Raw genomic sequence first — 21,101 nt, 5'->3', positions numbered from 1 at the left:
GTTCGCATAGAACTCAACATGATATGCAGTTGGGGGCATTCCCCCCCTCCCCCCATCTACTCTCAGCACTGGAATTCAAAATAGAGTATTTTTTTGTATGAAAAAAGCAGGCTGCATTTTCTCATGTGCAAGTTTTGATAGTGCTAATGTAAGTATTTAAATTGCAAAACAAGTATAAAACGGTTTACTTACTGGTAACGGGCCCAGGTCTACTGGATCTAAGGAAGTTTTTCTCCTCGGATGAGCAGAAATTTTCAGTCTTGGATCTTCCTTTGAAAACAGAGCAAGCAACATGTTAAAATCCTTTTGTTGTTTTGTTTTACTTTTAATTCTTTCCTCTTTATTAATGATTGTGTAAAGAATATGCCTAGTACCAACTAGATAATTGTTGCATATTCTGCAACCAGGTAGTTCCTTGCTGATTCTCAGTCCTCCAGTAGTTTACTATCATGTTCTAATGACCTCTCACTTTAGTTTATATATATAAAAAAAATCCCTTATTCAACTCAGTTTTAGTGTAATTGAATCAAATTAATCTTTCCACATGGTTTCTGGCACACCTTATGCTTTTAGGCTTTGGTGTTTGGGTTTTTTTGTTGTTTGGTTGGTTAGTTGGTTTGGGGTTTTTTTGGGGGGTAGGGGGATGGTGCTTGTCTTAAATAAGGTCCTTCCATAATCCTGCAGAAATGAATATTAATTTTGAATCAATTTCATACATTTCTCTGTTTCTCTTTCACCTGACAGTAATACTGACCTACTCTTTAAATGCTTTAAGTCCATCTATTAGCATTGCCTAGTGGTACGCAGTGCCACTCTGTGGAACTGTAGCTGTACAACTCCCATATTGTAGGTGCACCTGACCTGCTTTCTTAAGAATTCAGAAATTTGTGTTGTGCACTGTACCATGTGACAAATTCAAGGTTATGGATTTCCTGTTGAAGGTAAGTTTACAAAACTGATTTCTGTTAACAGCACATATAAGCTATCACAGTTTTACAGTTATCACAGAAGTGTCATTTAGGACATGCTTTACATCTGTGAAACAGATTCCTATACACATCAGTATTTTCCTCTTTCCAAGCTAAACTTTCAAGTACCAACACAGTTTGTAAAATTCATAATGTTCTACTCATAACAGACATTTTAAATAACTTTGCATTTTTATTACATATGCTCCTTAACAGACATGACGCAGCTATCTTGGCACTAAAGAAATCTACAGAATCTACAGAAGCTCACTGAAAGCAGCAAAGCTTTGACTTGAGGGGAACTACAATTTCAGTCCATGAGAGCAGTTTTCTGTTACCCATGTTGTAGTTTTGGTGTTGTGGTCAATAAAGAATGGTCTGCCATTGGGTGCATGTCGGACTTCCCAGCCTTTAGGGAGAAATCCTTGCTCCATTTCAGGCTGCTGCTGAGGAGACTGTTGTGATGAATCACTTGATGTTGCTTGTGGTTGCCTTCCTATAGAAGTACTTTGCGCAGCTGACAACTGACCTGTTTCCACAGCAATCTATGGTAAATGACCAAAAAAAAAAAAAAAAAAAAAAAAAATCAAAGCCCTGTAGAGCAATATATTTTTTCTATTACCATATATTTTTGACTCATGAAAGCAGTTTCATAAAGCAAGTGCCAGACACTACATAGATTTGTTTAGTCTAATATCAACAACATTGACTAACAATCACCAATTGTGCTACCAAAGTTAAAAGAAGTCTTTCAGGCTTCTCAATCAGCTATCACTCTCCAGAAGGCTTTCTTGGTACAGTAACAGTAGAGTGACTTGCCATAAATATTACTGTTCCTAACTCTTGTTGCATTCTCTCAGATGTTTTATGTAGTGCTTTACCAGTTTAAGCCTTTCACATGTTCTATTTCAAGAGGTTTCTAAAATTTACTTTTATTACGAGATGTTTAAAAGGTTAAATGAATAAAAACATTCATAATTAAAAGACAGACAGTACCTGTACAACCGGCTTAATCCAGGTAGTGGTTCTAGAATTGTGATCTATATAATATGACCTCCCTTTTTCATCTTGACGTTCTTCCCAGCCTGGGGGTAATCCAGATGAAGTAGGCAGTAACTAAATATTAGCGATAACAGAAGAAAAACAGTTAAGAAAGCTATGAAACCGTGAAAAGGCTTTCCTCTGTCAAATCAAAACAAAACTATAATCCAGAAGGTTCATGATTTTCGCAAACTGGATAAAATAGAAAAGCAGTATTTAAGTAAGTCCTTACTGAATAGTATGAAGTGCCAGAACTTTTTTTTTTTTTAAATTCAAGCTCCTCATCTAAAAGGATTCCTTTATATACCTGGTTTAGGTGCGGCTGATCCAGCCTAGTACTTCTGGCTATGAGCTCATAGTTTGCAGTATCACCATGAAAACAATGTAAGGATGGTGGTACAGCTTTTAATTATAAAGCAAACAATTTGAAAAACAAAACTCATATCTTCACAGGAAGACTGCTTCCTTCTGCAGGCTCTATCCTGGCATTAAGCTAATGTTAAACCAAAAACACAAAGTTGGAACATGAAAGCTTTAAAACCGAACGCCAATCTTGCTAGACTCATAATAGCAATTTTGTCAGGTCAGCTGCCAGAAGCAGAAGGCCAAATCTCACTTAAAATGTCAGCACATAATACATAGTTAAAAAAGAAGTTTTTTTGAAGAAAATCCTTCAGCTTCTCTGCTACACAAGCCTGTATTTTTTGGAAAGTGACGTACCACTGGATGTGCAGGCTGCTCTTCAACTCTGTATGTTTGCAGACTACCTCTTCTGCTGGAATGGCTCTTGAAGTAGTGAAGAGGAATGACATTATTAGCTATTATTGCAGCTTTAAGGATGGCAGCAAACAGTCAACAATGGTTATCACACTTTATTACAGTTTTCATCTTGAACAAAGTGTCTTATTTGTTTTGAAATGTCAATTTAATATATCATCTTTGAAACTACTGTATTCACACTGCTAGAAACATTAAGTTCACAGTGTCTATTATAACCTTGAAACAGAATAATACAGAGGTTGTGAAAGTTCTAAAAACCCTAACGATAGATGTTTTGGCATGTAAAATACTAGAGTTAGTTGCAACCAGTTACATTACAATTTAATTTACAGTCTAGAACTTACTGCATTATTTTGTCAGTAGACTAAAGCCTGGGATATATCAGAGCTAACACAGCTTTTCGAGAGTAGATAAAGTTAATAATGAAAAGATATGAGAGTCTGAGACATCCAGTTTGAGATGAGTAATTCAATCTCTGGACTTTGGATAAGCATCCACCTTTCTGCCTAGAGCCTTATTTAGATCTCATCTGGTCCAATTAAGCAACTGTATTTCATCTTGCTCCAGAATTTCCCCAATTATTTGAAGAATTTTTCCCTATCTACGTACCCTTTTAGGATACTTCAAAGAAAAAGCATGATTAAGTTTTTTAAATTTTTTGGGGGGGGGGGGCGGGGGGGTGATAGAGGTGAAGGGAGGCAAGACTGTCATTCTAGCTGGCTCTTGCAAATAATTTGAACATCTGACTCTTCCTTTGCTTAGGCCACCCAAGCAAGCTGAATTAACAGTTTTCTTGCTATCCATAGGATTCTGACTAGCAGAGGTCAAATAAAGTCTTGTTACTCTCACTTTGCTGTTTCCAACAACACTAGTGATGCCTTCGTACAAACTGAGAAAGACATAGTCAATTCCAAATTTACATTTGGAATAGCATTCTCAGCATCACAAAAGCTAATGATTTTATTTAGATACCAAAAATCTTACAGACTACATGGTCTGGGTCACCTCTATAGGCCTTCCTCAATGGACAATGGATTTCTCAAGTCACATAGGTTACAAGGCCATTTGTGGAGCCTGGGTTTCACAAGACAGCTGAGCTTATTTAATTGTTTGCTACCACCAAAAAGACAAGTCTCACTCCTGGCTATGTACTCCTGCTGCTTCCCCTTTGCCACCGTAGTATTTGTCAGACAACCTAGCATGCTGTTTCAGCTTGCTAAAACTGCAAAAAAAACAGAGTTGGGGGAAAAAGAGCATAGTTTTCTGCTGGGTTAGCAAGCTGAACAGACTCACTGAGAGGATGGACAAGTTTCATAACTGGTGCGAGGGCTGTGGAACTGTATGAGCGAGGTTTCTTTTTCACTGCTACAGAGTCACCAGGTTTACTCAGCCCAATCATAAAACCTTATCTCAATATTCACAATGAAAAATGAGTTATCTTAAACTCGTCCTAGTGGGAAAAGTAACCAATATAGCACAACTCCCTTAGAAATAAGCTTTCAAGATATAGACAGCTTCCTTCATCTGTAATTTTCAGCAGCACTCTGTATGACACTAGAATAAGAGGCAGACTTACACTGAAAAATAGTTCATGCAAGTCTGTTTTAATCTCAGGCAGAAATTCATATGAGCAAAAGCGGGGGAGAATAAAACGTTTGTTTAGATGGGGTTCTATAGTAAAAAGATTAACTCTTAAATTCTCTGCATTTGAGATGAAATTAAAGATATAATTGTTAATATGAAGTATTTACGGATCTAATTCTATCAAGCAGTAACATTTTGTGAAAAATATTATAGATATTTCTGTACATTAGAACAATGAGAAAAATAATTTACAGTGTAGGCTGATGACTGGCCAGTAGCTGAACTTCCAGAGGTAGTAAGTCTGGTATTCAATTCTTCTGCAAGATGAGTCTGTATATCACAATTACCCTGAGAGAGAGGTATTTGAAGGTTCTGATTGCTATACATTGTTGCCTCGTCTTCAGTTATAATTTCCCAGCTCTTTAAAAAGAAAATAAAGAAAAATAAATTTTTAAAAGTAATTCCAAGTTACGAATAGTTAAGACAAGCTTCTTGACTAGATTAAAAAGTTACTTGCATTTCAGAAACATTTAGAAATTGTTTTTACCTCGGGGGAATCTCTGTTGTCTAGATTTTCTGTATCCTCTGATATCTGTCGCCGATGAGTGAACACATGCTGGGCCTCCAACTGCACACTACCAATATCTGCAACAGCTATGTTGTCCCTATTGGAGGGGTGTGGGGGAGAAGTCAGCATACAGTAGCCATATTTTATCTTTCAACAGTAAGCTAGGCTAACAGCAAAAACATATACTATAGTCATTTTGGCAGAAGAAAAAGAAACAGTCACGAGCTATAAAAATTAATGTAAACTGTTTAAAAAGAATAAGCATTCATGTCAACGTGAAGTGTAAGTTAAACTAAAGAACCAGATAGCATTCCAGGTATTATTTTTGTAATTCACATGCTAAGGGGAAAAAAAAAAAAAAAAAAAATTGAAAAAAACCAAGCTAAATAATTTAATGCAGTCCCTGCTGGGAAGGAGGAATCAGGCTTAGAGCTGGAAAATAATTTCCTTTCCATTACTATAGTTATTATGTCTTAAAATTGCAACCAGTTTCTATGTGAATGCATACTTCCAGAGAACAGGAAGAGTACTGTGCAGTTAAAATGGCCACTAGCCAGTGACCATTACACGTGGGCTTGAAGGTTAAGCTATGGAAAGCTCTTTACTAATTCTCAAGCTGTTCGCTTTCTAGTTCTCCTTGCTTTCGATATAACTAGAGTGAACTAGTTACACTAGTCAATGTAAGACTTGAATTTTCAGGCCAAAAGACATACTGAGCAGTTGGTCTTTTCCACTGTGTTCTTCTGAATTCATGATTGACATAGTAGGTCCTGCCGAGGATGTCTTGCCTTTCTTCCCAGCCTGGAGGCAGTGGAGGAGATTCCTGCTGCTGCTGTTGTGGCTGGCTAGCAGCGTCTGGTTGGTCCAATATAATCCACCCAGGCTAAGAGATAGAATATTAACTGCTTTTATTATTACCAAATTTGAAAAAGTATCTCAATTTATTAAACCACCCTCCTTTTAAGGTGCAGTGCCACTACATCTTAAACCAGTAAGATTGGCTCTGGGTTTTATTTAGCATATATCTCAAGAAATGATGGGACAAATTATGCATGCAGAAATCTTATTTTTAACTCAAGTTCCTTGAACATATTAGCATCAAAAGTTGTTTATTCCAGGAAAATAAACAGCATTCATCGGACAGATTAAAAAAAGTAAATAAATTTCTTTTCATACATATGCTGCAAACATACTAGTCAGATGAGCATACCATTTTGTAACAAAGTTTAATTAAAGCAAGGGTAGTAATGCTGATTAGAGTTGTTTAAGTCTTTAAAAGAAATCCATTGATTTAGATTGGATGTGCTTACAAAAGATTACAAATGTAAATAATTAAGATCAAAATATCCCTACAAATTGGAGAGAGTTGAAATTCTAAAACCAGCAAGATGTCAGTGTCTGACTGGCTGGGGTCAAACAACGTTAAACAGCAGTAAAAATACTGGGCAACGATACTTCCATTAATTCTAAAACAAAGAGTTACACAGACATATGGCAAGTCAGTACCAGAACAAAGCCAAAAGCCTAATGTAGGTAATCCTTTTTAGATACACTGACAAAGCCACTCCTTTAGTTAGAAAAACTGCTCCAGAATTTTTATGCAGACTTACAACTTTTATGTAAGATACAAGCAATCGCTTTTAACTGGTTTGTTTCTAAAACACTATTTATAGCTTAGTGATTCCTAACATTCATTTTGACTGTAACTACCCTTAATAGCTGAAGACATTTGCCAGGTTTTTCAGCAATAAATACATCTTTTCCCACCTCTAATTCTTCAGCCTGTTCTGTGGTTTCTTCTTCAGACCCATTGCTTTTAGGTAAGTAAGTCATTTTTAATCTAAGGTGGCCTTTAACTCTTGATTTATGGCTGCAGAAGAGAAAACAAAATGTTCTTATTGTGCACTTGTGAAATTATTACCTGGAAATAAAATAGCTGAAAAAGCACAGCTAGAAGATTATTCTGAAGTTTCTCAACACAAACTTGGCTTTTTATAGTTTAAATTAATGAAGTTCTATAATGGTATTGAGTTCTTAGACTTCTGAATACACGCTGATATTATGTACCACAATTGGAAACCTTTCTTTCCGACTCACTCTTCCGAAAACTTCCCTAGTATCCAATGCATAACAATAAAGAACAAGAAAATAAGAATAATGACAACTCATATTATTATAATAATTTGACTGTGTGCAGACAATTTATCAAGCATTATTTCAATCTACAGGACTACTTTTCCTAAAACTTAAGTTACAGCAAGCTCATATACTTCAGCATTTGCATCTCTGTATTCAGCTTAATGCACCATTAGAAGCCTGAAAATAGGACTTTCCCATATTGATTTTATTTAATATTTACACATGTTCATTTTTTCACTTTTATTTAATATTTTCACAATCTGCCAAATTATCTCATCTGGTTGACTACTGGTGTAAAAAAAGGAAAATAAGAGTCCTGAAAATATCACTAGTGAGTCAACTGGATACCTGCACATCATCTTACTAAAATAAAGAAGAAAAAACAAAACAAAACAAACCAAACAAAAAAAAAACCAAAAACACATCACTAAGGTCTAATGCTTTGCCTTTTTTTTTTTGCCATGCAGAAAAAGTGAATTAGATTTTCTGATATCCAGAAAAACATCCCATGCTGGATTATAAACATGTTCATTCAGATGGTATTTTGGCTTCAGAAAAGCCCACATCCCTTTGAAAGAGGAAGTAACCTACTACCTTACTTGCCAATACCATAAAGTAATTCATTTCAGAGTATTAACATGTTAATAATTCTTACTCAGCTTGAGGTATTGGGAAGGTAGTAACCTTATTATTAATATTCCTGTCTAAGTAAATGCAAATATGAGCAAAATTGAAGAACGCGCACTAACAATACTAAAGCATCTAAAAGTTACAGTAAGATTTCAAGGCAGAAAAGTGCCCAAACCTGCGGCAGTATCTCTGACTACAAAGCACTGCCAAATTCATGTGGTAGCCACTACAAGAAGAGGTCAGATCCTTGACTAACAAACAACAATTGAAGTTAATTTATTTAGAGACAATAAATATTATTCTTCATTCATTTATAGGATAGAAAATATTAAATTCGGAAAAATAGGAGATCAAAATGAAACTTGACAGTCACTAACTGTTAAAATCATTGATCTGCTAAGAATTAAGTGTAAAATACTTTAAAAATACTTCTGCTACCAGCATGGCTGAGAAAGATCTATAGATCCCACATGTTCTGGTGTTATTTTTAAATTGGAACCTATTATCTCAAAAATATTGACATGCATTTTATGTATTTTATTTCTAATAAAAGTTGCTAAAAACTGCTTAGATTTAGGTTAAGAATCTACATTTTAAAAACAAACACTGAATGCATAACACTAATGTAAGTGTCAAAGTGTTACCTACCATTTAAAAATTCCTTGTTTTTTTTAAACACAGGCCTTCCTAAATGTTAAGCAGCTTTTCAGTTTAAGTTTTATGTTTATAATTAAGGTCACATGAAACTACTTACACGAGACAGGCAAACAAGAGAGACAGGAAGGCAGGAAACAATGTCAAGTTGAAAAGGGATAACTGAGTTACAGCATAACATTGGTCACTAATTTCACTGTCCAGCAAAACAGTAAATTGTTCAGATGAAGTTATAATGTGAATTATGACATGGCCTGAAGAAAAATGGTTTATTCTTACCAAATAATCTATAAGTATTTAAACAAATGCTGACTTCTTAGTAGACCACAAATACCTTACTCCATTGATGCTCAAACTTCTTGGATGAAAACACAAAAATTTAGACAATATTTACATATTTACAAGTAATTACATAACAGCATTGTTTAGATATGAAAGTTACGAGGTTTTATGCAGTATTTACTAACCTTCTTGGATGAAGAACAAAATCCTTAAATGTATATGGTCTCTCCATATTTGGATTTTCTGTCTGGAATAAGAAAATTTTTTTCAAGAAAAGTCTGTATCAAACACTTGAAGTTAAAGAAAATTATCAGAAATTTACAATGAGTTTCTTTAAAGACCATATAACATTTTAAAATTTAAATTATAGGTTTAGGTACAGTAATAGCAATACCAGCTTTAATCTTAGTAATAAGACTAATTCCCTGGTTCAAGGAAAAAAAATTACCTTTCAGTATATACATATATTACAGTTTCTAAAGCACAGAAAAACACTGTTTAGCCTGAAATCAAGAAACAGATTCTCAATTTTCACATCTAAAAGATCTACCATAACTCTTTTTTTCTCCCTCAGTATTTTCAAATATTTTTACACAGAACATACGTAAAAAGCCATTTCTAGCTTTAGGACTTGGGGATAAAAAACAATCACAGAAGAATCCATTCTGAGGAGATCTCTGTTCCGATTCACAAAAGGGAAGTTGCTCAACAGAAAGCAGCACAGAGGTAAAGAGACATCATTTTATAAATATATATCCCAGGTACAGGTAGAGAAAAATACATGAGGGATCATTGAAGAAAACAAAGATATTTATTTTTCTGGTTAACATAAGTATTTATAATCCATCTGAAGTTCTGCAATTCTTACAAAAATATTTGATTTTTACAATATCATATGTTTAGGAACATTTGTAAATTTTTTTTTTTTTTTTTCCTTTTTCAGCTTTTACGAATTCTGGGGAGTAACTCTAGGCTCTCATTAATCAATACATTTTAACCATTTCAAGAAGTACTGTATAATATGAGGAAAAACATGCAATTATTATATTTGTGGGGCTTTTAATTAAGAACAACGGTACATGCTGCAATCCTCAAAGGCTGAACTAATGCCATAATAGTATTTTCAAAAAAATATCTAATGTGTGTCCATATTTGATTGGAAAGAAACAACCAAACAAAAAACCTCCTGGCATTTAAAGGTTAGACATTATTAAGTTTGAGATTTTAGAATTTTCTTTGGAACTGTTAAGCTTTGTTACAAAACAGTCCTAAGATTAAGCTGACTGAATTTTACTGAATGTGATAACTATCACACCGAATCTCGGAAAGGAAAATGCTCTCTTGTATTCCAGAGTTTTCAGTGTGAGCTCTTATTAATACAATTTAGAAATACTACACTCAAGTTGAAGTGTTCCACCTTCACGGAATTAAAATGCAGATCTTCAATCCTGTGACGATATATGTGTTACACTGATGTTATCTGCAAGATCAGTTTCGATACTTAAAAAATGAATTGTCTTACAACTAAGGTAAATACTTCTTTGAAATTAAAATGGAATTAAGCTTGGGCTTTGGTTTTGTGGTTTGGGAAGGGCAGGGGGGTATCCCTCCTCCAGCATTACATTATTTCTGCTAACACACACAGTAAGACACTGTGGAAATACATAACCGAGGAGAGAAAAAGAAAAATATCTTCTTAATGTAAGTTTCATCATTATTTTTCTGACTTTCCAAAAACAAGAGTTGTCTTAGATTCAATGCTAGATTACACTTGGATTAATACATTTGGTTTTGGAAAGAGCAAATTCATATCTGCCAACTATCTTACCTTGCAGATGATTTGCCTTTTTCACATGTCCCTGATTACCAGCTCTTTTTAGTTATGAACAGTCTGCATTTGCATAGTATCAAGAAAAACCAAAACTGCATGTAATAAAGAATTTATAAACTGATTTTATTTATATCTTATATATATAAGATATATTTACTTATGTAAATGAAAGACTTTCCAAAAAATCCACCTATATTTGGGCTAATAAAGTACAATGGATTTAGATGGTAGGACCAAGTAATTAAGAACAAGGAACCAGGAAGACAGAAACAAAGAGGAGACAGGGGAAAGTCAACGAAGAAAATAGCCATGAAAATATTCAAGTGAGGCTCTATAAATTAGTTCATGCTAACAAAAAAAAAAAACAAAAAAAAAAACACAAACCCCAAACAAAAAACAAACAAAAAACCACAACAAAACAAAAGAAAGGAATGCACCAGTATCTCTAAAAGATTCCAAATATTGCTCTCCAACTTATTAGTGGGAAGAGAAAACACAGTCAGTCTTCTCCAAAGGGACATTACAGCCAGTCTTTCCAACCCACCTGACTGAGGGAGAGGAGTTAGTGTGATCTCACATCCCAATTACAGTGGGAAACGGCACATATCTGTAACTACTCCTGACATGGTTCTTACCAGAATGAAAGAACAACTGCTCTTGGAAAGGTTTTGCCACGGTTATTATCCTGTCTTTAAAGCAGTTGCTGATAAATCTGTAAGTATTTGCTAATGTTTTGAGACCTCAGAAGAAAATTAAAAGGCTTACTTATTTCAATGTTCTTGGTGATCTCTCTTTAAAACTAACAATGTGCTTTGCAAAAGGGATACAAAAACAAAAAGTAAAAAAAAAAAAGAAACCCAAATGTACAAAGAAACACTAGCTCTATTTCCCACTTACCCTCTTCTGTATCTGTTTATGGGAATAAGGAATATTAAAAGTAAATTTGTAGACTTTAAAGAAAATATTTTAAGAAATATGACAATAATTACAATCTCCTCTTGTCTTTAAGACTGTTTCAAACCTTGCATTATTATACTTGAAAAAGCTAAAAGCACTCCTAATTCTCATAGCAGCAGAAACTAATATCTAAACACAAGGTAACCTACATTTTTTTATAAGTATCAGCACTAAAAAACCCCTAACAAATCCACAAAGAAAACCAAACAAAAACCCCAACACAGCAGGAGAATTTAATCACTTACATTATCAGTACGGTTAACTTCCTTAGATGACTAATACAGTTGCATACAGAATCATTTTTCCCATTCACTGTCTTAAAACAAACAAACAAAAAATACAAACCGGTAACTGATAAAGAGGAATATCCACTTGCCCAAGAAAATCATCTCGAGTCTATGGAAAATAAAAACAAACAAAAAACCACAGAAAGTTTACAATTGCAAAATGTTTTAAAAAACATTGTTCCAAACCTCTGATAGCATAGTAATGCTTTCTAAGAATTTGAAGACTCCTGAATTATAGACAATAACATTTCTTCTGTATAGAATGAGTTCTGATTGACCCAACACTCAAGAGCCTTGGACAGTTCTGCCTTCTTCAAAATAAATGATGTTTGAGGGAGCTGGGGGTGGAGATTTAGATTGTTTTTTAAATCATACAGACTAATGTTAAGCAAAGAGAAGAGAGTTGTTCAGCATCAGGACCGAGATTGTCAGCATCTCCAGTAGAAACATTGTCTTAAAGCCAAAGAGCAAAGACACTTTTTCCCTTAGTTGTTTCAGAAAAATAATTGTCTTGGTATATGCTTAAGCAATTAAACATTAATCACAGATTAACACAGAACTAAAGACCATCCTCCTAGGAGTGCCTGACAATTTCTATAAGCCCAGGCAGCTGTTTAAAACAGGCATATATAAACATATTTTTCTTTTCAAAATAATGCAGCTGTTTGAAAAAATAAGATGAAGTAAAAATAAGTTTCATCTGTGGTAAGTGCTTTGGAAGTTCCAGCAATTCCAGTGGTCCCAAGCCTGGCAGCAGGAGCTTCAAATTTGGCATCTCCCCTGCCCCATGCCCAACATTCCTGTTGACATCTGAAAATGTGCTAAAATTCATTTTATCTATGAAAAATACTATTTGCCTACGCACATTGCGAAGTTTAGTTTTAACAACTAAAATCTGAAAGATTCTGCCCTGACTTGGGTGTCTTAACTGTCCAACTATGACCAGGCTATGAATGCACCAACTTGGCAGCTGGATTTCCTCCAGCCTATGCTGTAGTACCAGGGGAGGGACTGACAATACGTGGTATCATTGTACAGTTTACTTTTGATCATTGATTTTTGCCTGCCAAAGAAATTAAGATTTTAGTCGTTTACGTAGGTAATTTCAGTATTCGCCAATAGTCACCACCAACAGTCAAAGTACTTTACTTGACTTCTTACTGGATTACTGGAGCATATGCTGAGTTGTTTCAAGTTCATTTGTGATTTGAAAGCCTTTGCAAACCTCCACAAAAGCAGGAAAATGTATTATATGGGTGATTTAAAATGAAGACATATCACTGCGTGTGTGGTAAAAATCAAAGAGGGCATGAAATTTTTAACAGGTATGTATAAGCCTATGGCATTTTTCAAAAATCTACACTAACAAGACTACTTTTTTTTTTTTGCATATACAGAGTAAGGAACTGTGAAAGTCTTCAACAGTGTAGCCTGTGCAGCCTCTGCATTTCTAGCCTTCCCAATTTTTCCAGCTAACAAAAGATTTGGTACCTATTCTTTCCTAAACCTGTTGGTGTACCGCAAGCTTTTATTCAAACTCATCACCCAAGGGTGTTGACAGTCTTCTTCCATAAAACTTTCCACTATGAGGCTCTGCATCTTGCTGACATCTATTCCCTTCAGCTCAGGGCAAAGCCATGTGTTTCACCTTTCTTCTAGCATAAGTATATTTTTATTTTTCAATGTCAATGTTTTACAGTATTAAAACTCCAGTCCAATTCTGCTCATTTTTTTTGTTCCATTAATGGCATTCTCCATTCAAACAGTTCTGACATTAAAGGCTATAGGTATTTCTTGAAGTAGTTCTTTCTTCCTTAACAATTCTGGTACCTTTTTTCTTTAGCTCTGTTGTCCTACGTTTGTCATTTTCATCTTTAAATCGTACATGTATAAGGAGAACCAGTGCCTCACTTTGTATAAGCTGTAATTTTTACACCTCCAAAAAGCAGAACTAGATTGCAGAGCTTGTCATAGATGATAACAAACTCGAAATATAAAGATACATAACTTTCAATTAAATTTGTAGTGTGGATATCTTATATTCAGATTTGAAGGGGGAGAGTGGAAATAAAAACAAAACACCCACCTTTTTAGTTCACAAACACATTTGAGATAGAAAGTTACAACAAGGTTTCATACCTGAAGAGCCTGAAGCTTCCCTGAACTACTGAAGGAAAACTTTCTGTATTATTATAGACCACAAGCTTCTGGAAAAATACAGCTATCATTTTTGCCTATGAGGTTTTTTTTAAAATGGCACGGCACATACCTTAGACATGTTAAAAGGCTTAGTATTTGTAAAGTTCTTGGCAATCCTTGAGTGGAACATGCCTTTCAAATAAATTACTGGAATGTGGGACAAAAGTCTGCTGTATTTTAGAAAACCTCAGAACATTGTGTTTGTTACCAGCATTATTTTAGTACAGGCTCCTGTTATTCACTTTATTATTCTGCTGTCTCTCCTGCTATTTTTAGCAGAGCTAGCCTCGATAACCAACCTTTAACAGTACTTTCTCCTCCAGCCAGAGAGTAAAATCCTCCAGTGGAGATTTTTGTTGACCTCCAAACGACTAATACATAGATCAGATAGCAGGAATGCTCTTTAGCAATGTGCCTCACTATGACAAGCTGACTAACTGCCTTCAAAGAAGTGCCAAAGAACCTTTGAAACAGACATCACACACATTAACAATTAAATGTCAATGGAGTTGAAACTGTTTGGATTTCTGTTTCATGAGAGCAGGCATCCCAGTTTTTTCAAGACAGACAAGTGGGTCAGTTGTTCTTGTCAACTTCTGATTTCTTAACAGCCAGAGAACTCAAACTTTCTGCTTGCCAAACCATAAGTGCATAAACCTCAATTAATGATATAGTACACTAACAAAGAGGCCTTTTATTTTACCGATTCATTGGTTTAGTCTATAGAAAGTTATTAAAAACATGTGAGGACAGACAGCTGCTGTATACAATACATTTAAAGAACTCTAGTGCAATGCCAAAGCGAGTGCTCAAAGAGGAAAAGCACCAAAAGAAAGTAATCCAGTCCAAAACTAATTTTCATCTATTTTATGAATATATACTTAATAAGCCTTAACAGTTAAGATTTTGGATTTTTTTCTGCAATTCCCATCAGAAACTGGATAGAAGTAGATGACAACAGCCACACACTTAAGAGCAGTACTGAGAACATTACCTATAATTTATCAGGTGTGAAGATAGTTAACTGAATTTAATGCCCTTCTTAATTGCTGGATTCACCACAGTGCCTTTTGAAACAGCTCTTGTACAAGACCAGGGTGTTGAAATAACAGGTATTTTCTCTACCAACTTTTGTGACTAATTTTTGTTGGTGTTAGTGCATGAATTGGAACTTAGTATATTCCCAGTCTTTTTCTGACTAAACAGACAGCTAGTTGTGCATAAGTCGGTCTTCACACAGAAATCTACAGCTGTATGGCAAAATGAGAAAGCATACAGCTTTTATTGGAGGGAATATAAAGTATCAATTCAAATTGAAAAAACAAACAGTGATCTGGACTATCGCTGCTTAAGAAAACAAGAGCTCAATAGATCCCTTATAAAACCAACATTCTTCTTGCTTAAACACCCAAACATCAACATTAGTTACAAGCTTGATGAGAATGAAGAAAAACTTTCCTGAGCTACACTAGCAACTTCAAGTATTTTTCTTTTCATGCTGCACTGAGTATATTATTTGGTTCTCTTGAACTCTAAATCAAGAAAAGTGAGGCTTTTTTTCCTCCATAAAATACTGCCAGCATATGCTATTCAACATGGGAATTCAACAGTTTCAAAAAAGAAAATTCAATTATCATGTTAAGATCTTACCAAATTCATGGATTCTAAAAGTAAGGTTTTCTCTGTCTTGCAAAGTGATAAATACTTTGTTGCATGGAATTCATAAAAGTCCCAGTCTCCTGTATTTTTAAGGGGGAGAGGTAGATGGTGAGGAGATTTTTTTTTTTTTAATGACCTGTAGGCATTTCTTTTTAGTTGGCATCTGTGATCAACTATCTATGACACTGAGATATAAGAACCTATCAATCAGCATTTTCAAAATAGAGAAAATACATACTGTTAGATCAATGGTTATTACGCAACATATGTTTCTGCAGGACCTTCAGCCCTGCTGGCTGCTTCAACAGCAAGGTGTCAGTGTAACATGCCTCAGCAGTTTTACCATCTGTTTAACAGACAGCATTTAGAAATGACACTGAAGTTATTTTCACTAATTCTCCCCCGCTTCCAAAGATATTTTCAGAGAACTGCTTCTCTAAAAAGACCAGAGCAAAAGTGTCATCTATTGCTCCATTTATAGCTTACACTTTTTATATGGAACCAATATCGATAGCTTCCTTAAAAGTTCACATTTAGTCTACAACACTTTTCTAACAACATTCGTACTCATGCATTACTCCACTCGATGTTTGCTACTTTGAGAACTTGTGCTTAAAAATTCATTAACAAAGCCATTTAAGATAGCTTTTTTTTTTTTTGCATACAAGAACTCATTTTCACATAGGTCACGGGAAGACAGGAAGTCATCTACTATAACCAAAGCATACTTAAGCACAACATAAACAGAGAACAAGGCAAAAGTTAGGAATACATATGGTTTACTCATCAGGAATTTGAGTTCCTTTCGTTTTATGGACAGATGTGCCAAATAAGCTACCATATAAAAAGGAGGAATATTACTTTTTATGAAAAGTCAAGAGCCAATCCAGATTTGGCCTCCTATGTTAAACCAGCCAACACTCAAAAAAAAATTCAGAAAACAGTACCAAATATTTAATTAGGTACTATTTCAACAAGCCACTCCTGACATCAAGTCAGTTAACTTCACAGTAGTATAAAAACATAAAACTTTTGCATCTAGTTGTGGAAGCTTTTGTGCCAAGTCTTAAGACTTCAAATAAAGTTTGAAAACAAACTCTTGTAGTAACAATTCCAGCTGCGCTTTTACCTTCACCAATTAACACTATAAAGCTTAAAACACAAAAAAATGTAAAACCCTATCAAACATTAAACTGCCTGTGTAATTTGCTCCCTGAAATGAGCAGCAGATAAACCAGATATGACAGATGTTAACCACGCTGGCTAATTAATACACTGAGCTGGAGGACTCAATAAAGTCAACTTTTTGCTATTCAGAGCAAGAGGGAACAAACAGAATTTAAAAAAAAAAAAAAAAAAAAAACAAACCAAAACAAAACAAAAGCAAACAAACAAAAAAATTGCCTCCAAAAGGCAGATGGGCAATTGGAGCATCTCTGCATCATGGTCTCACTCCTGGAAAGTTTATTAGGTCCAGTACAGTGCCACACAGATGCACAAAATCAGGTTGAGCCTGGAAGCTGCTTCTCCAGCCCTAAATATAATCTTGAACAGTCAGCCCAGGCTGTACAAGTAACTGACCCGTTCTAAGAAATTTCTGTGAACACAGACCTACAGTAGGGCTGGAGGCAGGCTGAATGGCCTCAGCCTACTCCAAAGTTAGTCCAGCATTTTTAAAAGCATTCTTAAGTATACTGTTCTCAGCTACTGTTGATCCAAATTCTACATCTACATCTACACTAACTCAGAAATTCCCAGCGCCTTTGTACCAGCACACAGCTAGTGGCCGCTGCCAGCCATGCTGCAGTTTTCCATGTTCTTCTGCACTCCGCCTTCATCCTCATCTGCCACTGATCTGAACGGGCACCCCAGGCCCTAACTATCAACCTCTCCCAGCTCCAAGCCTAAACCTACTGTTGCCAGTCCTAAATGTAGACACAGATGACCTGGCTACAGCAGAACTTACTGGTTTGTCTTAAGCCGTGCTATGCTCAAGTTATAAAACCTATCTGTCCAAAACCAGTCTGAGTGAACTGACCTTGAATGCCTCAACCTCTATGACACAAGGCAACTACAGCACAAATAATCCACCCACAATTACCTTTACAACAAAAGCAGTATTACAATGTATTTCAGATAAGCTCAATAACATTTCTTATTAAAGTTACATTACACTTCCCACATTAGACATGGGTTTTATTGGGCTATAATTGTCGAATATTAACCACTTTGGATTTGTTCTTTTTAAGTTAAATATTTGTCCCAAATTGAACTAACTAGAAACAATGATTACTACAACAACTGGCTAAGCTAGAAACTCTATTAAAAAAACAAGTAGTGTTCATAATAAATTCTGGAAACCTTTTTCTTTGAAAAGCCCTTGTGCTCTCACGTTATTGAACAAGGCCTTCTCCCTTATGCTAGGAAAAATCACAGATTGCCAGAGAAATCATCTAGGTCTAAAAGAATCGAGTCCTATATTTCTGCCCACATTCCTCTTACTGAGCAGCTGGAGTGTCCCATTTGCATTTTAATATGCCCCAACTTCAATGACTCCAATTGAAGTTTGTATGTAATTTCAGCCAGGAACTTGGGTGATGTCCTCCTTAAATTCTGTTTGCTTATGTTCCACTTGATACAGCTGAAAGCAGCCCAAGGTCTCAAACAATAATTGCATCTATTTGTAGACTTTTCAGTTTACCATAAACTGCCATGACTGGGGGGGGGGGGGAAGGGAAAGAAGTGATGTACTGTCTTGAAACAGTGATGATTATAGATCCGTAAACGAACACTGAAATGAGCTACAAACATTTTGCTGGCTGCAATCCCAAATCAGCATGTTCTGTTCGTCACAGGGAGTGAGGAAGAAAGTTCACTTGAAACAGAGACACTTAACAGAAATGCAGGGCAGTCCCCTTCAGACAAGGGTGAAAGTCAGTTGTAAGCAAATGACTCGCCTGAAAAGGCCAGTCAGTTTTGCTTGCTTGCTCAATCTGTGAAATTCATCCACTTCTGGAAGACGAGAAAACATGTGCTGGAACACAGAACACCACTCTCAGCCCAGGGTGAGGGGAGAAGCTGAAAGAGCATTTTACCATTTGATCCTAGGTGGCTGCAAGGGCTGAGCAGGCACCAAAAAGCCCAGTAGACAGATCAACGCTCTGCATAGCCTTGTATCCTTTCCCTAGTAATGGCCAAGAGCAGATGCTTAAGGAAATAATAAAAGCAGCAGTTAAGAACAGTACTTCCTCCAATACATATCCCAGTTTCTAATGAATAAGTGGTCATGGACTTTTTGATCCTGATGTTGAAACACATATTGAGAACGTAATACCCTCTGACGGACCTTTCTTCAACTTATCTAACCTCTTCTTGAAATCCATTTCTACTTTTCGTATGCACAACATCTTGCAACAGTGCGTTCAGCAACATATTTGTTTTATAAGAGTGGATTCTCTGTTTAAATACACCTCCCCTGAACTATAGTTTTATAAAACTGCCTTTATACCACTTCCTTTTTTTTTTCCAAAGCTGTCTACTTAGTGTCTCCTCACATAAAACTTATCCCAATCTTGTGACCCTTCTTGGTATTTTTCTAGTTCTGTTACACATGCTTTCTGAAAAAGCATGACCAGAAATATGCATGCCATGCACATATGTGGATTTGTACAACTCCATATTGGTGTTTTTAATTTTGTTAGTTTATTCCTTTCCTAATAAATCTTAACGTTCTATTTGACTTTCAACTGTGAACAAGATTTGGGCTGACATTTTCAGCGAGTCTATTTCCTGACCAGTATGGGAGACCATTACCACGCATGCATCATTAGCAGTTTTTCCTCTGTGTGCAGTACTTGGCATTTATCAATACTGATTTTCAAATTGTCCATTGTCTAGTCACTCACTACCATGAGAATTTCTGCAACTTCAAAGGTGACAATTTAATTGTCACTTTTGTTTCTTATCTTTTAATTAGTTGTCATCAATGAGGAAGCTTTTTTCTGCAATTATGCCTTGGGAGTATTTTTCAGAACTTCTGCTAAGGGTTCTTGTCAAATATTTTGAAAAGCTCAGTGCCCTGCATTAACCAGCTCGCCCACCTTCACATGTCATTGCTTAGTTTGATTTGTACGACAAAACTTCCTTTTATAAAAGCGGTGCTCAGTCTCCCTCCTTGTAAACACAAAACATGTCATATGTCTACTAATTCTATTCCATGTGCTCTTTCTTCCAGACCAGCCTGTTGCAGTAGTCTGTTGTTCCCCTTTTGGTCATTTTAAAATATCAGCATACTACTTACATCTTCCTTCAATAAGGGAAACTAATAGATTAAAAGATTATTCCTTATAGTTAGTATTTCAACAATTTTACAGCAGGTACTATTAGATTTGTTAAGGGCTTCTGTCTTACAAAGACTATGATTTCTACATCACCATAACCATTCACCATCACCATTTTCCAAGAAATATTTTTGTTTAATCCGAAGTGTTGATATAATTTCTCACAGAAAGAAAAAATTATGTACCATTAAAAAAAAATTATAGCAATGATCATGGTCTCATATCTGAAAGCCTGCAAGTTATTTGGCTAGTCAGGTAAAAAGGGAAGAAGGTCTCTACCTTGCCTTGGGACCAAGTTTTCTTTTAACACATTCTTAAACGTATACTAAGCCTTAAGAGACAGAGTAACTATAGCTTGTGGCTATATCAAAGGAGCCACACCATCAATGCTTCCCACTCTCTCATGGTAGATTAAAAGGACATGAATCAACCTGAAGGCTGGATAATTAAATATTTATATAAGCTGTTTCAGGAGCTCTGCTCTGCATGGCTTTGCAGTTTTAGTTTCCCCCTTTGTTGGCATGAGAAACCTACCCAAACTCAGTTCAGCTGCAGACTATAAACAGAATGAGGTTAATCATAATTTGTGCAGAGCACAATCAAATAAAACTCCTCCTTAATATGTACGTGTAGTGTTTGCTGCTGACTACAACGTGCTAGAGCTCTGATATACAGGGTTATTCAAGTATTCTGCTACAGCCCAGACACTGTTCCTTACAGCATTATAATATATAATTATAAATTGTTAATTATTGTGATTAACAGTTTCCAGTCTTCTCTTCAATGCTCTGATGTATACTTCAACTTCTAAAATTAGTCTGAGAGACAATATAAATAGTATCACGCGATTTAAGTCTAACGTAGTTGTCACCATGATTCCTCAGAAACACACCACCTTCCTTTCAACCCCAATTCTCCTTGACTGAACTGCTATACCATGACATAGCAATGTGCCATAGACAGTCCTGTAACATGATCCTTCAAGATATGCAATACTGAACAATATGAAAATTATTAGGTGATGAGGTTATCGTAACACAATAGCAAAAAGAGATGTCAATTTGCGCTTTGCCTCTATAATCTTTTGCTTCACCTGCCCGTTCTCCACCTCATTTCCTTGCACAGATTTGGGACACGGATACCTGTGCAGCCCCTTCACTCAATACTCAAAGATGGAGATGG

General features: G+C 35.6%; 1 protein-coding gene across 2 annotated transcripts in view; it reads right to left on the bottom strand.

The window, feature by feature from the left end:
* The window catches only part of NEDD4 (NEDD4 E3 ubiquitin protein ligase), a gene marked incomplete at its 5' end in the record, with an annotated part of 62,517 nt that overhangs the window by 14,414 nt on the left and 27,002 nt on the right, over positions 1-21,101 (bottom strand). For both annotated transcript variants that reach the window (XM_082322626.1, XM_082322625.1), the window contains 10 exons: positions 193-270; positions 1,307-1,513; positions 1,965-2,084; positions 2,730-2,795; positions 4,626-4,793; positions 4,921-5,038; positions 5,655-5,824; positions 6,709-6,811; positions 8,832-8,893; positions 11,780-11,830. In XM_082322626.1, the coding sequence (XP_082178752.1) occupies positions 193-270; positions 1,307-1,513; positions 1,965-2,084; positions 2,730-2,795; positions 4,626-4,793; positions 4,921-5,038; positions 5,655-5,824; positions 6,709-6,811; positions 8,832-8,893; positions 11,780-11,830 (1,143 nt within the window). The remainder of the gene's footprint in view (positions 1-192; positions 271-1,306; positions 1,514-1,964; positions 2,085-2,729; positions 2,796-4,625; positions 4,794-4,920; positions 5,039-5,654; positions 5,825-6,708; positions 6,812-8,831; positions 8,894-11,779; positions 11,831-21,101) is intronic.

Source organism: Platalea leucorodia (genome assembly GCF_965183815.1).
Source record: "Platalea leucorodia genome assembly, chromosome: 9".
Taxonomy (NCBI): domain Eukaryota; kingdom Metazoa; phylum Chordata; class Aves; order Pelecaniformes; family Threskiornithidae; genus Platalea; species Platalea leucorodia.
This window is presented reverse-complemented; position numbering and strand designations above follow the sequence as displayed.